The sequence below is a fragment of the Trichosurus vulpecula genome, chromosome 2, assembly GCF_011100635.1.
Source record: "Trichosurus vulpecula isolate mTriVul1 chromosome 2, mTriVul1.pri, whole genome shotgun sequence".
NCBI lineage: Eukaryota > Metazoa > Chordata > Mammalia > Diprotodontia > Phalangeridae > Trichosurus > Trichosurus vulpecula.
The window spans coordinates 284,051,317-284,067,929 of NC_050574.1; the positions used below are offsets into that span (position 1 = coordinate 284,051,317).

The 16,613-nt window shown below is 36.7% G+C and overlaps 1 protein-coding gene across 1 annotated transcript in view; it reads left to right on the plus strand.

The window, feature by feature from the left end:
* The window catches only part of LRP1B (LDL receptor related protein 1B), a 2,306,513-nt gene that overhangs the window by 1,917,268 nt on the left and 372,632 nt on the right, over nucleotides 1–16,613 (plus strand). The window contains exons 56-59 of the mRNA XM_036744555.1: nucleotides 2,490–2,673; nucleotides 5,086–5,171; nucleotides 13,564–13,686; nucleotides 16,137–16,318. Coding sequence (XP_036600450.1) covers nucleotides 2,490–2,673; nucleotides 5,086–5,171; nucleotides 13,564–13,686; nucleotides 16,137–16,318 — 575 coding nt within the window. The remainder of the gene's footprint in view (nucleotides 1–2,489; nucleotides 2,674–5,085; nucleotides 5,172–13,563; nucleotides 13,687–16,136; nucleotides 16,319–16,613) is intronic.

Here is a 16,613-nt window from a genome sequence, read left to right on the forward strand (position 1 = left end):
GCAAAAGATATCACAAGTCAGGATTGAAATAAAGTTGTTTTTTCCCAGAAAATTCCAGAGTAATTCAATAGAGGAACTGGGCATATTATTTATAGCTGGGGTAGTTGGGCAATATGACTCTGAGAGAAGGGTGAAAGGAATGTTGATAGATACTTCCCCCAAAATCTTATTGAATTCCAAGGCTTCCAATTCACGCTCTTACTATGCCTCAAACCCTACTTATTATTTACAGTGAGAGCCGAGGCACCATGGATAAAGTATTGACCTTGACATCAGAAAGACCTAGATTCAAATCTCACTGCTCACTTGTGTTTCTAGCCACAACAAATAACCTTTCCAAAGCTTTAAGCAACTCCCTAAAACTTTTCTATTAAGACATAGTGACAAAAACCACAGATACTTCACATATGATACATAAAATGTGAGTCAGTCCCCAAAGAAAACTTCCAAGTGCTCACTCTCAAAACTATGTTCAGTCCCTCCTTTATTTCTACTTAATTTTTCTCTCCATGTATAGATTCATGCATATACACATATTAATATATGGATATTAATATATAATTTATAAATCTGTTCCACAAATCAAAACTATTTTTACTCTTTTAATAGTTATGAAAGATGTGCAGATCTGCTGATGAAGACATTTAATTTTATTGTTCCAATAAAAACATCCAAATCATTACCTTTTATAAATGTATGCTGAAGGAGAAATATATGAATTGTTTTCCAAAAACTACCTTTCCTTATTAATTACAAGAATCTCTTCTTATGTGAGCAATTTCAGCTAATCAAGAACTCAAGTTTATTTCTTTTAGACAACATTCTGACTTTTATATCCAATATTCATGTAACACTAGAAAAATGCCTATTTATGATATTCTTAACTTTACGTTCTTGGCTTTCTTTGTGTGAGCGGAGCTCTGAACAAGAGGCAACACCAGCCAAAAAAAAAAATCTCCATCTACAATTAGGTGAAATCCAATGCTCGGTCTGTTGTCAAGCTACATGTTGCTCCCTCTTGGTGCAGTGGCTAATGCTTTGTTGGAAGGAAGTAGGACAAGACAAGACAGACATTCCATGTCTCAGAGGGAAGAGAGATTGATACCTGGAGGGTCTGGCTTACTGAAGTCACTGGCACAGAAAATTCTGTTCTACTTTTAACAGATGCTTCTCTAGATAGATTGAAATAGTTGTGAATAATCAAATCATACCAAACTTACAGATTTTATTGAGCACCTAGTCTCTTTTAAGCCCTGTGCTAGAAGCTACAATTACCAAGAGAGTGAAAACCCCATGACAATTAAAGAAAACTTTTAATGTTATTGTTTTTGGGTCAGTGTAATTCATATACTGGTAATCAGAAGAATTGGATTCTTGTCCCCCATCATTTAACCTCATGGAGTCTCAGTATTTTTTGTTTTTTAAATTTTTAAAATGAGCATAGTAACTTTTGCTTTTTCACATAGTTGTGAGTATTGAAAGAGGTAATGTCCACAAGCATCCTTTGTATAATGACCATGTAAGTGATGATTATTCTTACCTGAAGGCAGTGTGATATAGTGGGTACCTTGTTGGACTTAGAGTAAGGAAGAACTTCAATACTCCTCCAGGCACTTTTTAGCAGTGTGACCCTGGGCAAGTGACAATCTCTATGAGCTGCAGTTTCCTCACCACAACAACCCCTCCCAGAGTTGTTGTGAGGATCAAATGAGATAGTATTTTTAAGTGTTTTGTGAACTATAAAGTACCATACAAATATTAGCCCTGATTATTTTATTTTTAAAAGATACTTGCTAAGGAAAGGATAGTGTATCGTGCAGAGCTGAAACTAGCAATTCTGGTGCCGTTGTCAGGTGCACAAAGCACGGCACAGGAAAAACAGCATGAAAGTCACCTTCAAACCAACTCTTCAAGACAGATTCAGTTGATGGGGAGAGAGAAAACTTGGATTTGTGGAGACATGGCCCTCTTTGGGAAGAAATCTGGGGAAAGAGACAGAGGTCTCAAGATTCTGAGTAATTGCTACTGTAGGGGTCAGTGTCAGGGGAAGGAACAGGCCAAGGTATGCCAGGGAGGAGGAGTTCCCCTGGGGTACAGGAATAGAGGATAGCAGAACAAATGAGCAATTTTGTAGCTTTCTATTTTAAATTCATTGTTTTTGCTAACCAGGAGCTGAGTAATTCTCTTCTACCCCCTGAACGTATAAACATTATCAGCACCTTCTAAATTTTGATGTGTGCCCTGTGTTCACGTCCTAGTCAGTTTGTCCACCTCTGCACCCACATACACAGAGAGTCTATATTCATTAACTATCCTATAATGATGATGATGATGAGTGATAGCTAGAAGATTTATACATCTCTGAGATGTATGTGTGTGTATCAGTTTATAGTTTATAAAGCAAATTATCTCATTTTACTTGTTATATTGTGAATATGAATATTCTAAGATGCTGTCACTGATAATGGGTTGTTTTTTTTTTCCCCAAGTGTAAATGCTGGCCTGGATTTCAACTGAAGGATGATGGTAAAACATGTGTGGACATGGATGAATGCTCTTCAGGTTTCCCTTGTAGTCAGCAATGCATTAATACATATGGAACCTACAAGTGCCTCTGTACAGAAGGGTATGAAATACAACCAGATAACCCAAATGGCTGCAAATCACTCTCAGGTAGGCCATTGAATTTACACATGGATGCAACACCAATTATAAATAAACACCTTGAGTTTTGGAGCCTCTCTTATTGCCTATTTTCCTTTGGCTGGCTTCCAAGGAAGCAAAATCAATCCTGGCTTACTAGGATGTAGGAATCTGCTTTGCTTTGATTTTGTATTCCTTACACATATTACTTTGTGCATAATTACAGTGTATTATGATATTTTGAATTATTAAGTGCTCACTGGGCTCTGGGAGTACTCAGAAGCAACAGAAAGAAGTATCACTGGCATCGCTGCTGTGTCACATGTTCCTGGGAATAAGTTTGGCTTGGAATGTTAAACAACTTACTGGGACACAGCTCTGAGCTGTAATGACCAATTCACTTTCTGCCCCATCAGAAAACAAAGTTGTGACAACATATCTTACCTTAATTTTGTGTGTGATAAATCAAAAATGTGCTTCAGTCACTCATATTAAATCATTGACAAGTTAAATCATGAAACAGGCTGGCTGTACCTTTGTTTTAAAGGTAAATTTTCTACTACCCCTTTTTGGAAAACCGTAAAGAATAGATATGAGATATTGCTTTTTGACTAGTTAACAAAGCTGTGTCAATCAATGAGGGGAAACATTCATTCCAATCTGAATTGTTTTCATTCTAGGTTATTTTGGGGCTATCCCCACAACCAGTTGGTGGATTCTCTAGGTCCACTGATTTACTCTTTCCTTTCTGTTTGTAGCTACTCTCCCCTTCCTGCTAGCACTTTTATCAATACTGTGGAGTCAGAAATGGGAGAGAATTGAACCATTTGAAGTTGCTCTTTCATGTAAGCTTGCATGAAGGTTTTGTGGATGGACCAGGGGAAAGCTATGACTAAAATGGAGACTTAGGGATCATCTATCCATGCGATAGATAACCCCTGATATGAATAACTGGAAGAAGTTTGTCATCTCTTGCATTACAAATTACTATGTATGAAGCATCAGTTTCTATTGCTCAAAAGCTCAGTTTTTGAAGGAAAATATGTTTTGTTTGTGAAAAACAGAATTGGGAAATTATCTCAATACTACTGATTTTTTTGTGCAAAAGTCTAGACCTTTAAAAAAAGTAAAAGGGGGCCTAATAAACTATAGAACATATTTTGCAAAGCATAAATCAAAACCCAATTTATACATTTGTGGGGTGGGGCATAGAAATTTCATTGAAATAAAGAAACTCTCTCTACTGTTGAAGACCAAAAGTTTCTCTTCAATTTATAGTCTTAGAAAGTTTCTTTGGTTATTAAAAAATTGAGTAACTTTCCCAGAGTCATACAGTAAGGATGTATTAGATTTGAAATCAGGACTTTCTGATATTGAGACTAGATCTTCTATTTACCATACCACTCTCATCAATATGAGCAGTATCTGCTCTAAAACTAAAGGAATTTAGCCAGGTAAATAAATTATTCATCTTGCATAAATTAGTTCCATAAGGAAAATCAACTAGCTTTTAGACTACTTGTCCAAATAAGTGGCATCCCAAATAATAAGTCTCATTTATCATGCTAATAAATTTTGTCTGGGAAGTCAGGCTAGATGATGAGAGGATTAAAGAAAGCCTGACAGTATATTTAGGTACTTGTCAAGTCTTTATCTCATCTACTTCTAGGCTTTACAGTTAAATAAGGAATTTACAAAACTAAGAGAGGGTGGAAAGAAAACGATGACGATCTAAGAATTGGAAAATAAGACTCCTGAAGAAAAGTTAGGAGAGCTGTGCTAATGAAGCCTGAAGGAGACAAAGCTAGAAGAAATTTGGTAGTTATCCTTAAGAAAATGGAAAAATGGAAAAAAACTTTCAGGAATACTATTATTCCTTGAATGAGGATAAAATAAAAACATTAAAAGAGTAACTTTAAAGGGATGAAGGACGCTTTGCCTGACTACAAGAGAATTATGTGGAATGGATGACTAAACCAAATATGGAATATTGTTTTCTACATATCTAGAAAAACAAAAGTGATTATCTCTTGTCTTGTTCTGCCTCAAGGGTGAGGTATGCATTAGATGCTGTTTGTAAATCCAATCAGGTCAAATTGTTAGCCAAAGAAAATCATAGTGTTTTTAATAATTAGTTTTAAATCCACTAATAATCAGGATAAGTGATGAAAAAAATTATTACAGATTGACTGTTACTAGGTACTAGTCAGTTCCTTCTTAAAACTACCTGTTTGTATGCTTTAAGTTCATTGGGCAGCTTACATTTTGGAATAAATCTAGATTGCGGGATCTTTCTATTTTTGACTAATAATTTAAGAGGGTAACATATATATTTTATAATTTACATCATTATATTCACACAGATAAAATAAAGCAGAGTGGGAAAAGTTAACAATGTTAACAAAGTTAGTCTAATGTATTCTTTTTTTTCCATGGATTTAGATGAAGAGCCCTTCTTAATTCTTGCAGACCATCATGAAATAAGAAAAATTAGCACTGATGGATCCAACTATACACTATTGAAACAGGTACAGTGGCATGATCATGACTGATTTTTAATGCTTATTGCTTTGATTTTGTTCCCTGATGTACCATGTGGAAGCAAGAAGCATTGTCACAACTTGGAAAATGTGAGCATTCTTTTTAACCTTAATGTAGAAACTTTGATAGTAAATGAGGGTTGACATGTCTATGTGGGGATACAAAGAAAAATAAAATGTGATCCCTGATCTTATTGAACTAAGTCTAACATGGAGAAGACAGGTATAAAGTGACTATTGTACGTGGCAGGAAATAAAGATGGTTGGGGCAGCTAGGTGGTACAGTGGGTAGAGCACTGGCGCTGGAGTCAGGAGGACCTCAGTTCAAATCCAGCCTCATACACTGGACACACTTACTAGCTGCGTGACCTTGCGCAAGTCACTTAACCTCAATTGCCCTGCCTTCCCCCCTCCAAAAAAAATAAAGATGATTTCCAGTCCTGATTTCTTTTCATGTATACTAAAAGAAATGAAATCATGTTTCATTAACCTTTTTTTTGCATAAATAGCAATTAACTTACCTAGAAATATCTATGACCTAAGTGAGGAAATTTCAGCAGTGCAGGCTAGCCATTGCTCAGGCTGTGTCAGAAGTGGAGGAGGACGGGAGAGGGAACAAGGAATGGGCATTTATGTAGTACCCCTATGTGCCAGACACTATGATAAGTGCTTTACAATTATTATCTCATTTGATCTTTATCCCTATTTTACATTTAAAGAAACTGAGCCAGACAGAAGTTGTGTTTCTCACTCAGCACCACATGTAGAACTTCAGCTAATAATCACCTACGGATGCCAAAATTACACTTCTTCTTTTTTTACATTAATGAATTTAGATGATGAAAATCCAATATGAATTTGACGCATAAACTTTAATTAATTGAAGCCACAAACACATGTACAGAAATTTACATTGTGAATATATGTGTGTGTGTTTGTATAAGTTTCTGGGGTTGGATTAAACTCAGATCTTCCTGACTCCTGGCCCAGGACTCTCTATACTGTGCTGCTGAGCTGCCTTAAACTCAGATACCCTTGGCATTGAGACCATCTCTCAAGGAGAAACCTTGGCAGGTAGTCTCCCTGGATTTAGGTAGACTGGTCCTCAGTAGAGAGACAACAGAGTCCGCCTCTGTGCTTACATTTGAAGGTTGCCGGTTTAGCAATAACTGCCAGGCCTTTGATTCACTGTAATAACCTTTTAGAATCAAAAGTCACCTCTAAACCCTAAAGAGGTTATTCTAAAGAATAATTTTTATCTATGCATGCTAGACCTTAAATACATACACCAAATTTAGAAAATGTGTTTTTAATAGCATGGGTTTTTTTTTTGAATGAGAATTAATCAAGTAGCTTCAGAAATGCTAACCAATTCAATTTAAACAGTACCTTTTATTCTAGTGAAATTGTGTGGAGAAACACAACACAATTTCCCAAATTAATCATCTTGAACCAAAGGGTGCAAATCTTCAGCTAAAGAAATGAGAGAAGCAAATAGGATTTTGATGAAACCAATTTTCAGTTCTGAAACCACTGGGATAACAGCAGCTTTCAGACATTACTTTGGCCGTACCCCCTAGCTATTTTAATGTATCTTCCCTACTATTCCATAAAGAGAACAATGCACTCTTCTGTGGATACTATTTAGAGTAAAACTTCTAAAGAAATTGACAAGCTTGGTGAAATGGGAATATGTGAGTGTGTACATATATGCACATATTTACATTATAAATTCATATATATGAAATAATTATGATAATTATGACCTAGTGCTTTAAGTTTTGCAAAGTGATTTACAAATATTAATCCATTTTATTGTCACAACAGTCCTTGTGGGTAGCTGCTATTATTTTACAGATTGAGGAACTAAGACAGATGGAAGTTAAGTGATTTGTGCAGGGTCACACACCTGATCGAGGGAGGATTTGAACTCAGGTTTCTTGACTCCAGGTCCAGCGTTCTATCCACTGTGTCATCTAGCTGCTTGCAAAGACTCCCCCTACCCCTGCCACACACACACACAATGTAAATTCCTGTACATGAGATTGTGGCTTCAGTTAATGAAAGTTTATGTGTCAAATTCAAATTGGATTTTTATTATCTAAATTCATTGATATAAAGAAAGAAGGAGTATAATTTTGGCATCCAAATTTGATTATTTGCTGAAGTTCTTTGCATGATTATGTGCGTTTCTACTATAGTCTCCCTTTAGGGCCTCACAACTATCATTATTAAATTGTTCCTTCTGAGTGAGAGAGAGCATTGCAATGGGGAAGGTATTTGTAGGTTGTTACTATAATCGACTGATTAGTTGAATCTATCTGAAATATACTGGTTATAATTTAGAATTTTCATTAAACCTATATACTTAGTGCCCAGGTACTTGTGGTTAAATTGATCGACCTAAATATTTTCTTTTTTTTTTGCATGCTTTTTTCTTTAATTTGTTTAATATATTTAGTTTTCAGCATGGATTGTCACAAGACTTTGAATTACAAATTTTCTCCCCTTTTCTACCCTCCCCCCTACTCCAAGATGGTGTATATTCTGGTTGCCCTGTTCCCCAGTCAGCCCTCCCCTCTATCACCCCACTCCCCTCCCATCCCCTTTTCCCTTCCTTTCTTGTAGGGCAAGATAAATTTCTGCGCCCAATTGCCTGTGTATCTTATTTTCTAGCTGCATGCAAAAACTTTTTTTTTTGTTTTTGAACATCTATTTTTAAAACTTTGAGTTCCAAATTCTCTCCCCTCTTCCCTTCCCACCCACCCTCCCTAAGAAGTCAAGCAATTCAACATAGGCCACATGTGTATCATTACGTATAACCCTTCCACAATACTCATGTTGTGAAAGACTAACTATATTTTGCTCCTTCCTAACCTATCCCCCTTTATTGAATTTTCTCCCTTGACCCTGTCCCCTTTCGAAAGTGTTTGTTTTTGATTACCTCCATCCCCATCTGCCCTCCCTTCTATCATCCCCCCCTTTTTTATCTTCTTCCTTCTTCTTTCCTGTGGGGTAAGATACCCAATTGAGTATGTATGGTATTCCCTACTCAGGTCAAATCTGATGACAGCAGGATTCACTCATTCCCCCCTCACCTGCCTTCTCTTCTCTTCCTACAGAACTGCTTTTTCTTGCCATGTTTATGCGAGATAATTTACCCCATTCTATCTCTCCCTCTCTCCCTCTCTCAATATATTCCTCTCTCATCCCTTAATTTTATTTTATTTCTTTTAGATATCTTCCCTTCATCTTCAATTCACCCTATACTCTCTCTCTCTCTCTCTCTCTCTCCATATATATATACATATATACATATACATACATACACATTCACTTATACATATATATACATAAACATATATATATATGTATGTATATGCATATTCCCTTCAGCTACCCTAATACTGAAGTCTCATGAATCATACACATCATCTTTCCATGTAGGAATGTAAACAGAAAAGTTCAACTTTAGTAAGTCCCTTGGAATTTCTTTTTCTTGTTCTTTTTCTTGATTACTTTTTCATGCTTCTCTTCATTCTTGTGTTTGAAAGTCAAATTTTCTATTCAGCTCTGGTCTTTTCATTGAGAAAGCTTGAAAGTCCTCTATTTTATTGAAAATCCATATTTTGCCTTGGAGCATGATACTCAGTTTTGCTGGGTAGGTGATTCTAGGTTTTAATCCTAGCTCCATTGACCTCCGGAATATCGTATTCCAAGCCCTTCGATCTCTTAATGTAGAAGCTGCTAGATCTTGTATTATTCTGATTGTGTTTCCACAATACTCAAATTGTTTCTTTCTGGCTGCTTGCAGTATTTTCTCCTTGATCTGGGAGCTCTGGAATTTGGCGACAATATTCCTAGGAGTTTTCTTTTTGGGATCTATTTGAGGAGGTGATCGATGGATTCTTTCAATTTCTATTTTGCCCTGTGGCTCTAGAGTATCAGGGCAGTTCTCCTTGATAATTTCTTGAAAGATGATATCTAGGCTCTTTTTTTGATCATGGCTTTCAGGTAGTCCAATAATTTTTAAATTATCTCTGCTGGATCTATTTTCCAGGTCAGTGGTTTTTCCAATGAAATATTTCACATTGTCTTCCATTTTTTCATTCCTTTGGTTCTGTTTTATAATATCTTGATTTCTCACAAAGTTGCTAGCTTCCATTTGCTCCAGTCTAATTTTTAAGGTAGTATTTTCTTCAGTGGTCTTTTGGACCTCCTTTTCCATTTGGCTAATTCTGCCTTTCAAGGCATTCTTCTCCTCATTGGCTTTTGGAGCTCTTTTGCCATTTGAGTTAGTCTATTTTTTAAGGTGTTGTTTTCTTCAGTACATTTTTCAGTATTTTTTTGGGTTTCGTTTAGCAAGTCATTGACTTGTTTTTCATGATTTTCTCGCATCCTTCTCATTTCTCTTCCCAATTTTTCCTCTACTTCTCTAACTTGCTTTTCCAAATTCTTTTTGAGCTCCTCCATGGCCTGGGACCAGTTTATGTTTTTCTTGGAGGCTTTTGTTGTAGGCTCTTTGACTTTGTTAACTTCTTCTGTCTGTATGTTTTGGTCTTCTTTGTCACCAAAGAAAGAATCCAAAGTCTGAGACTGAATCTGGGTTCATTTTCACTGCCTGGCCATATTCCCAGCCAACTACCTGGACCCTTGAGTTTTTCAGTGGGGTATGACTGCTTGTAGAGTTTAGAGAACGATGTTCCAAGCTTGGGAGATATGCCAGCTCTGCCACACCAGCACTCCTCCTTACCCAAGAACCCCCAACCCGGACTGGACTTAGATCTTCAGCAGGCTCTTTACTCCTGCTCTGATCCGCCACTTAATTCCTCCCACCAGGTGGGCCTGGAGCCGGAAGTAACAACAGCTGTAGCTGACCCACCTCCGCTGCCCCTGGGGCTGGAAGCCGAACCGTGAACTCCTTCCACTCCTGCAGCTTTTCCCACTAACCTTCTCCACAGTCTTTGGTGTTTGTGGGTTGAGAAGTCTCGTAACTGCCACAGCTCACTGATTCAGGGTGCTAGGGCACACTCCGCCCGGCTCCTGTTCTGGTTGGTTCACGCCGCTCACGCTGGGCTCTGTTCCACTCTGCTACCAGCTCCGTGTGGGATAGACCTCTCCCAGAGACCATGCAGGCTGTCCTGGGCTGGAGCCCTGCTTCCCTCTGCTGTTTTGTGGGTTCTGCAGTTCTAGAGTTGGTTCAGAACCATTTTTTATAGGTTTTTGGAGGGACTCATCAGGGAGCTCACGCTAGTCCCTGCTTTCCAGCTGCCATCTTGGCTCTGCCCCCTGCATGTGCCCCTAAAGATTTTCTTACGTATTTATTGTGTGCATAGCAAAGATATCCAGGTGCTACATTTTTGTTCTGTCAAGTTTTATAAAGCGTTATGATGAAGCACAGTGAGTATTGGTTAGCATCTATCATTGATAATAATGTGCTATCTTTAAGAAGTTTAAAAGAGTTTCTAAATTCACTGGGAGATGAAGTAACTTGTCCAGACTCCCACAAATGGCATTGTCAGTAAGGATACTCCAGATTTAATTGGTTTCCTAGTAGCAAGGAAGGATTTACATTGAGCCATCATTGTACTCTTGGCTTGTTTCTGTGTTGTGACCAAATGGAATGTGTCTGTATGGAGCTCAACACTGGTTCTCTATTGCAGTCTAATACCAGAGAACAGAATGTTTCTCACATAAAACTAACTCGTCAATATAGGCATTTTATAGTGTACTTGACCTTATTAATGTCATGGTCTAACTTACTGATATTAACAGAAATGCCTCAAAGGCCCTAACTACCCTAAGGAGACTGTTGCCTTAGCTCTTAGAATGTTTGGTGTCTATCAAGACCTACCCTATGTTGGTTCTAGTCTTGGATCATTCTCAGTCATGTAAATCTCCTCATTCCATTTAATTAAGTATTTCTTAAATACCTACTGTGAGCACCGTGCTTGGGATATAAGGGTGAAAAATTGTATCCTCTCTCCTATCGTTCAGCATGAAACCTAGTAGGATGGGAAAGGTTTTAAAGCAGAACCTTCCCTTTCTCTATAGCATCTTTGCCACAACTAGGTGGCACAATTGATAGGGCACTGGGCCTGGAATTAGGAAGAACTGAGTTCAAATCCAGCCTCAGGTACTTACAAGCTCTGCGACCCTGGGCAAGTCATTTAACCCTATTTCCCTCAGTTTCCTCATCTGTAAAATGAGCTGGAAAAGTAAGTGGCAAAGCACTCCAGTATCTTTGCCAAGAAAAACCCAAAATGGGGTAACGAAGAGTCAGACATAACTGAAACAACTGAACAACAACAAATACATTTGGATATTTCTAATGACCCTGTGAAATAGATAGCATAAGAATATAGGGTAGAGAATAAACCTGTAGTTTCATTGGTATAGGCAATTTCAGAATGTGGAAATTCTCTCCGCTGATAAAAATTTGTACCTGCTCTGTAAACTATAGGCTTAGAGGTTGCTTTGAAGAACTGAGTAGATCTGTCCTTTGCTAGGGATCACACATGTGTCAGAGAAGGGAGTTGAACCTAGGACTTACTGACTCTAGCCCAACTCTTTATCTACTACACATTGCTGCCTCTCTACATTATTAATAGAAACATCTTATTTCCATTATGTAATTATATGTATTGCAACTCCTTTTTTTGCAGAGGAGGAAACTAAGTGTCAGAGAAAGGGATTTTTCACAAGGTCAAGGAAGTAAGTAATAGGCCCAAGTTTCTGACTCTGACCCCAGCGGTCTTTCCATTGTGCCTTTCTGAAAACTTTGGAAAACTGAATGGTTTTTATAGTTGATTTGGTGTTTGGATTTAGTCCAGCTCTAAGAACTATAAAGCTCTATAAAATTTAAGTTGTTGCTGTAGTTAAACCTTGAGACAAGTTCTAAAATACATCTAAGTTCCTGGGGTCCTTAAGGCCTACTAATAACATGAGAAATAAGCTGCTGGCTATCTCTTTTTTTGTCCTCAGGCGATTCCCTGAACCTGTTTGAGTAGGAATTGGTACCCTACCCACCTGTTGTTGTCATATAGAAGTTTGCCCTACTCCATTTGGAATTTTCTTAGCAAAGATACTGGAGTGTTTTGCCATTTCCTTCTCCAGCTACAGATGGAGGAAACTCAGGCAAACAGGGTTAAGTGACAGCTAGTCACACGGCTAGTAAGTGTTTGAGGCAGGATTTGAACTCAGGTCCTCCTGACTCCAGGGTCAGCATTCTATCCGCTGTGCTACCTAGCTGCCCACCCAACTTTGCTTTAATTGGAATTAGCCTGGATCCACTGATGTGAAGTGACAGTGTATTTCACTGAGGACTTTGCCCACTGGCATTCACCCCAGTTAATTATTAATTCACAAGGTTTTTACATATTCATAAACCATTCTTGAACATTGGAAAGCCAGTCCATGTGTTTAAAACTCTGACCTAAGATCTTTTAGTCCACTGAGCTAGTAAATCTATAAACCCAAACAACAGGTTAGAGTTGAAATAACCCCCAAGCAATCATTTGAACAACTATGTAGCTAAGAAGATGCCCAGGATCCGGATACACAATCCCCAAATCAAATCAGTCAGACTGCAGAACTGCCAAACCAAAGATCTGTAGCCGCCAGAAACTCATCAACTGTATTTCTGTTGTGTTACCTGCTAAAAAATGCATAACCATTAGTCTGAAGGGAGACATTTCTTCACATTTCAACCATGTAGAATAATCAGATGATGATTACCCAGTTCCCTTTTGGCCAAATCCACACCTAAGGTTATATCTTTTAAATTCTAATATGATACTGTATTGCCTAAGGGGCTATTTGAAGCATGAAAGGGAAGGAAGCTCATCTGTGTTGTTGTTGGGACAAGAGCATATGGGGAAACTAAAATTTCTAAGCCCTGTCTTTCAAATGATATGAATGCAAGGCTAACCTTAAATCTTGAGAGATATTTTTTTCTTCCTCTCTGATTCATAAATGCACCTCCCCCATCTTCTTTGGTCAATGAACCAAGTAATTTAGGAAATGTATTCCAAGCTAAAATTAGGCTGAAGTGAGATCACTAGTATTCACATTTACCTCCTTTAAATTACTCTTTTTTAAAAAAAATCATTATCTCATAACACAAATCTGTGTTCCCTACTCTGATTATTTTTCTAAATAAATCATGAAACCATCTTAAATAGGTAGTATAGGAAGATGTAAACACACTGGATTCTTTTATTGCTTGTAAAATGCTGTTTACTTTGGCTATCACTATATGACATTTACTTATGAATATATGATTATGCCTGTGAGTTCATAACATGCTTTGGAAAAATATTTATCTAAAATACGGTGTCAAAATAAAATAACATTTTAAATTTATCCCTTTTAATTTTAGGGATTAAACAATGTGATTGCTATAGACTTTGACTACAGAGAAGAGTTCATTTATTGGATTGATTCCAGCCGACCCAATGGCAGCCGGATAAATAGGATGTATCTAAATGGAAGTGACATTAAGGTAACTAGAAACTAACAGAGATGGAATTACTAGAATAATGTTATTAGTATGGTTGAATGGAATAGGTAATGTTAGTTGATGGTAATGGCCCAACTTGTATAGGGAATTAGATTGGCTTAAATTTCACATCTGTACATTATGAATTGGTAAACACTTAAAGGATAATAGGAGATTTTTTCCTGCTCATATTTCATTAGTGCACATTACCTGTGATAAGATAAAATCAAATCAGGTAAATATAATTTGAACTTTTTACCACAACCCTAGAAAACATGATGAATGCTTCTAGTTTTAGTTAATTGCAATCCAAGATTCAATTGTCTTGATTTATATAGTACAAAATAAGTTAAATTTGAGAACTGGTAATTACAGAATTAAATGAAAGATTCTGGATTGAAAACATAGCAATATGAAAATAAATTCACTACAGATGGAGATAATTGAATGTATATATGTTAGATCATGAAAGTTCTAATTAATACTATTTTGATGAAATTTCATGTTCCAACTTATGGAAAAGATTCATCAAATTGGGATTACTGTTTCCCTTTCCATAATTATCATCCCTAGTTTTAGAGAAAAATAATCTCTGCCAAAGATTATTAGCTCCATTGAGATGTGAATTATATCTGTTACAAAGCAGTTTCTAAGTATAAAGAACATGGCAAAAATTAGCTGTTTTAAATAGCCTATTTTAAAAGCATAAGACATTAGGTGAGTTTTTCTTTAGGGCAAAAGTTTTAGGAGACATTTCAGAAAGTCATTATAGCATGGACCGTATTTACCCAATGCCAGAAACAACCAATTGATTCAACTATCTCACCAAAAAATATATCAATCAACTTCCACCCTTCCATATTGATGTTGTTGTTCAGTCGAGTCCAACTCTTCATGACCCTATTTGAGATTTTCTTGGCAAAAATGTTGGATATTTTGCCATTCCTTCTCCAGCTCATTTTACGAATGAGGCAAGTGAGGGTTAAGTCCAGGGTCACACAGCTAATAAGTGTCTGAGGCTTGAGTTAAACTCATTTTTTTTCCTGACTCCAAACCTGGTAATTTTTCCACTGCACCACCTAGCTGCCTTGCACATTATCAGACAAAATAAAATCAATTAAATATTACATTTTTTGATGGATGGCTTAAATTTAACTTGAAAGTCATGTCTTTGTTCAAGTTTGTATCAAATAATGCAGGTTGATTTTATTTAAGACTCTTGAGTATTTTAGACCAAGTAGTCATGATTTTATTGTAATGCCTTTCACATTTCCACTGTTGCACTCAACTTTATTATAGCCTGGTATGATGCCCCAGAATTGCACATAATGCATCTTTCTTCCCTAGGGCTTACTGCTTCCTTGGTCAACTATGAAATAGTTGGCCATCCCCCAGCATGCCCTTTTATGAAAGTAGTAGTGACTTGATGCCAGTTTTGATCTTAAAATTAGATCACACAGTACAGACTGTTTCTGTCCTCTAGTCTATTATGCACATTTCACTGACATAACTGATGTCTTCAAACTTTTCTGCTGCTGGCATTGGTTTTGCTTAATCTAAATTATTTTTATAAATTATATCCAGGTGACAGGTACCTATAGATGCAAATCAATGCCTCTGATGAAACTGATCTTTCTTCCCTTCACTATAATGTATCCATATAATAAGGAGAAATGAACATTACTCCCCAATTCTGTCATTTTGATTTACCATAGTCCCCAACAAGAACCCCCAAAGATGTTATTGCTAAGTAGCAAAAACTTAAGTAAGATTCTACCAAATGGGATTTTTGGTCATTTCACAGATGCCACATTCGTATAAATACATCTCATTTTCCAGGGAATTTATTCGTATGCTTAGCCAGAACTGAAGAAAAAGTTAGGTAAAAGGATATATATTTGCCTCTGTTAGTTTGTATACAAGATGCCTGATATACAGTTGTTATTTTTTTAAATTTCCTTTCTACTTTTTTTTCATTCAGTAGTGAAAGGAGTGTTGTCAGAGTAAAGAAAACTATTGTAAGAAATAATAAATCTTCTTTAGGGTGCCCGTGAAATATCAGTGGTCCCTTCCCTCCACTCCCTTCCCCTCCCCTCCTGTCCCCTTCTGTCCCCTCCCCTCCCCTTCCCTTCCTTTCCTTTTTTTTTTCTGATAACAAAGGTCCAAATAGAAAAGTATCACCAAAACATGATCAACTACTGTGCAGCCCTACCTGACTTTTTTAAAAATATAAATCAGTATAATCTCTATGGACAGAGTTATATATTGCATAATTTCTTAGCTCTAAGTAAATAAAAAATGCAGAAGTAAATGGTATGATTTCAGTCTTGTCTGAATTCAATTGCTAAGTTTGAAATGTAAATCCTGTATCTTTGTTTAAAAAAATAAAATAACTGTTCAGTTCTTACTCCAGCATTTATATTTTTAACAAGTTTAATTTTTTTTCCGATTAGGTAGTGCACAACACAGCAGTTCCTAATGCACTTGCTGTTGATTGGATTGGGAAGAACCTTTATTGGTCTGACACAGAAAAAAGGATCATTGAAGTATCCAAACTCAATGGATTGTACCCTACTATACTTGTGAGCAAAAGACTAAAGTTCCCCAGGGATCTTTCTTTAGATCCTCGGGCTGGGTATGTAGCACTAATATAAAACTTTAACTTCAATTATATTTCTGTATCAACATAATAACCACACAACACATAACAGTAATAACTCAGTCAGTTAAGTGAGAAAAAAAGGCAATTAGATTGGCATTATCTGTCAGAGAGCATGGAAAGTACATATCAGTGCTCTGAGTATATATATATGTATATATATGTATATATATATATGTATATATACACACATATATATATGTATGTATATATACATATATATACATACATATATATATGTGATATATATAATCATCCATACATATTAGAC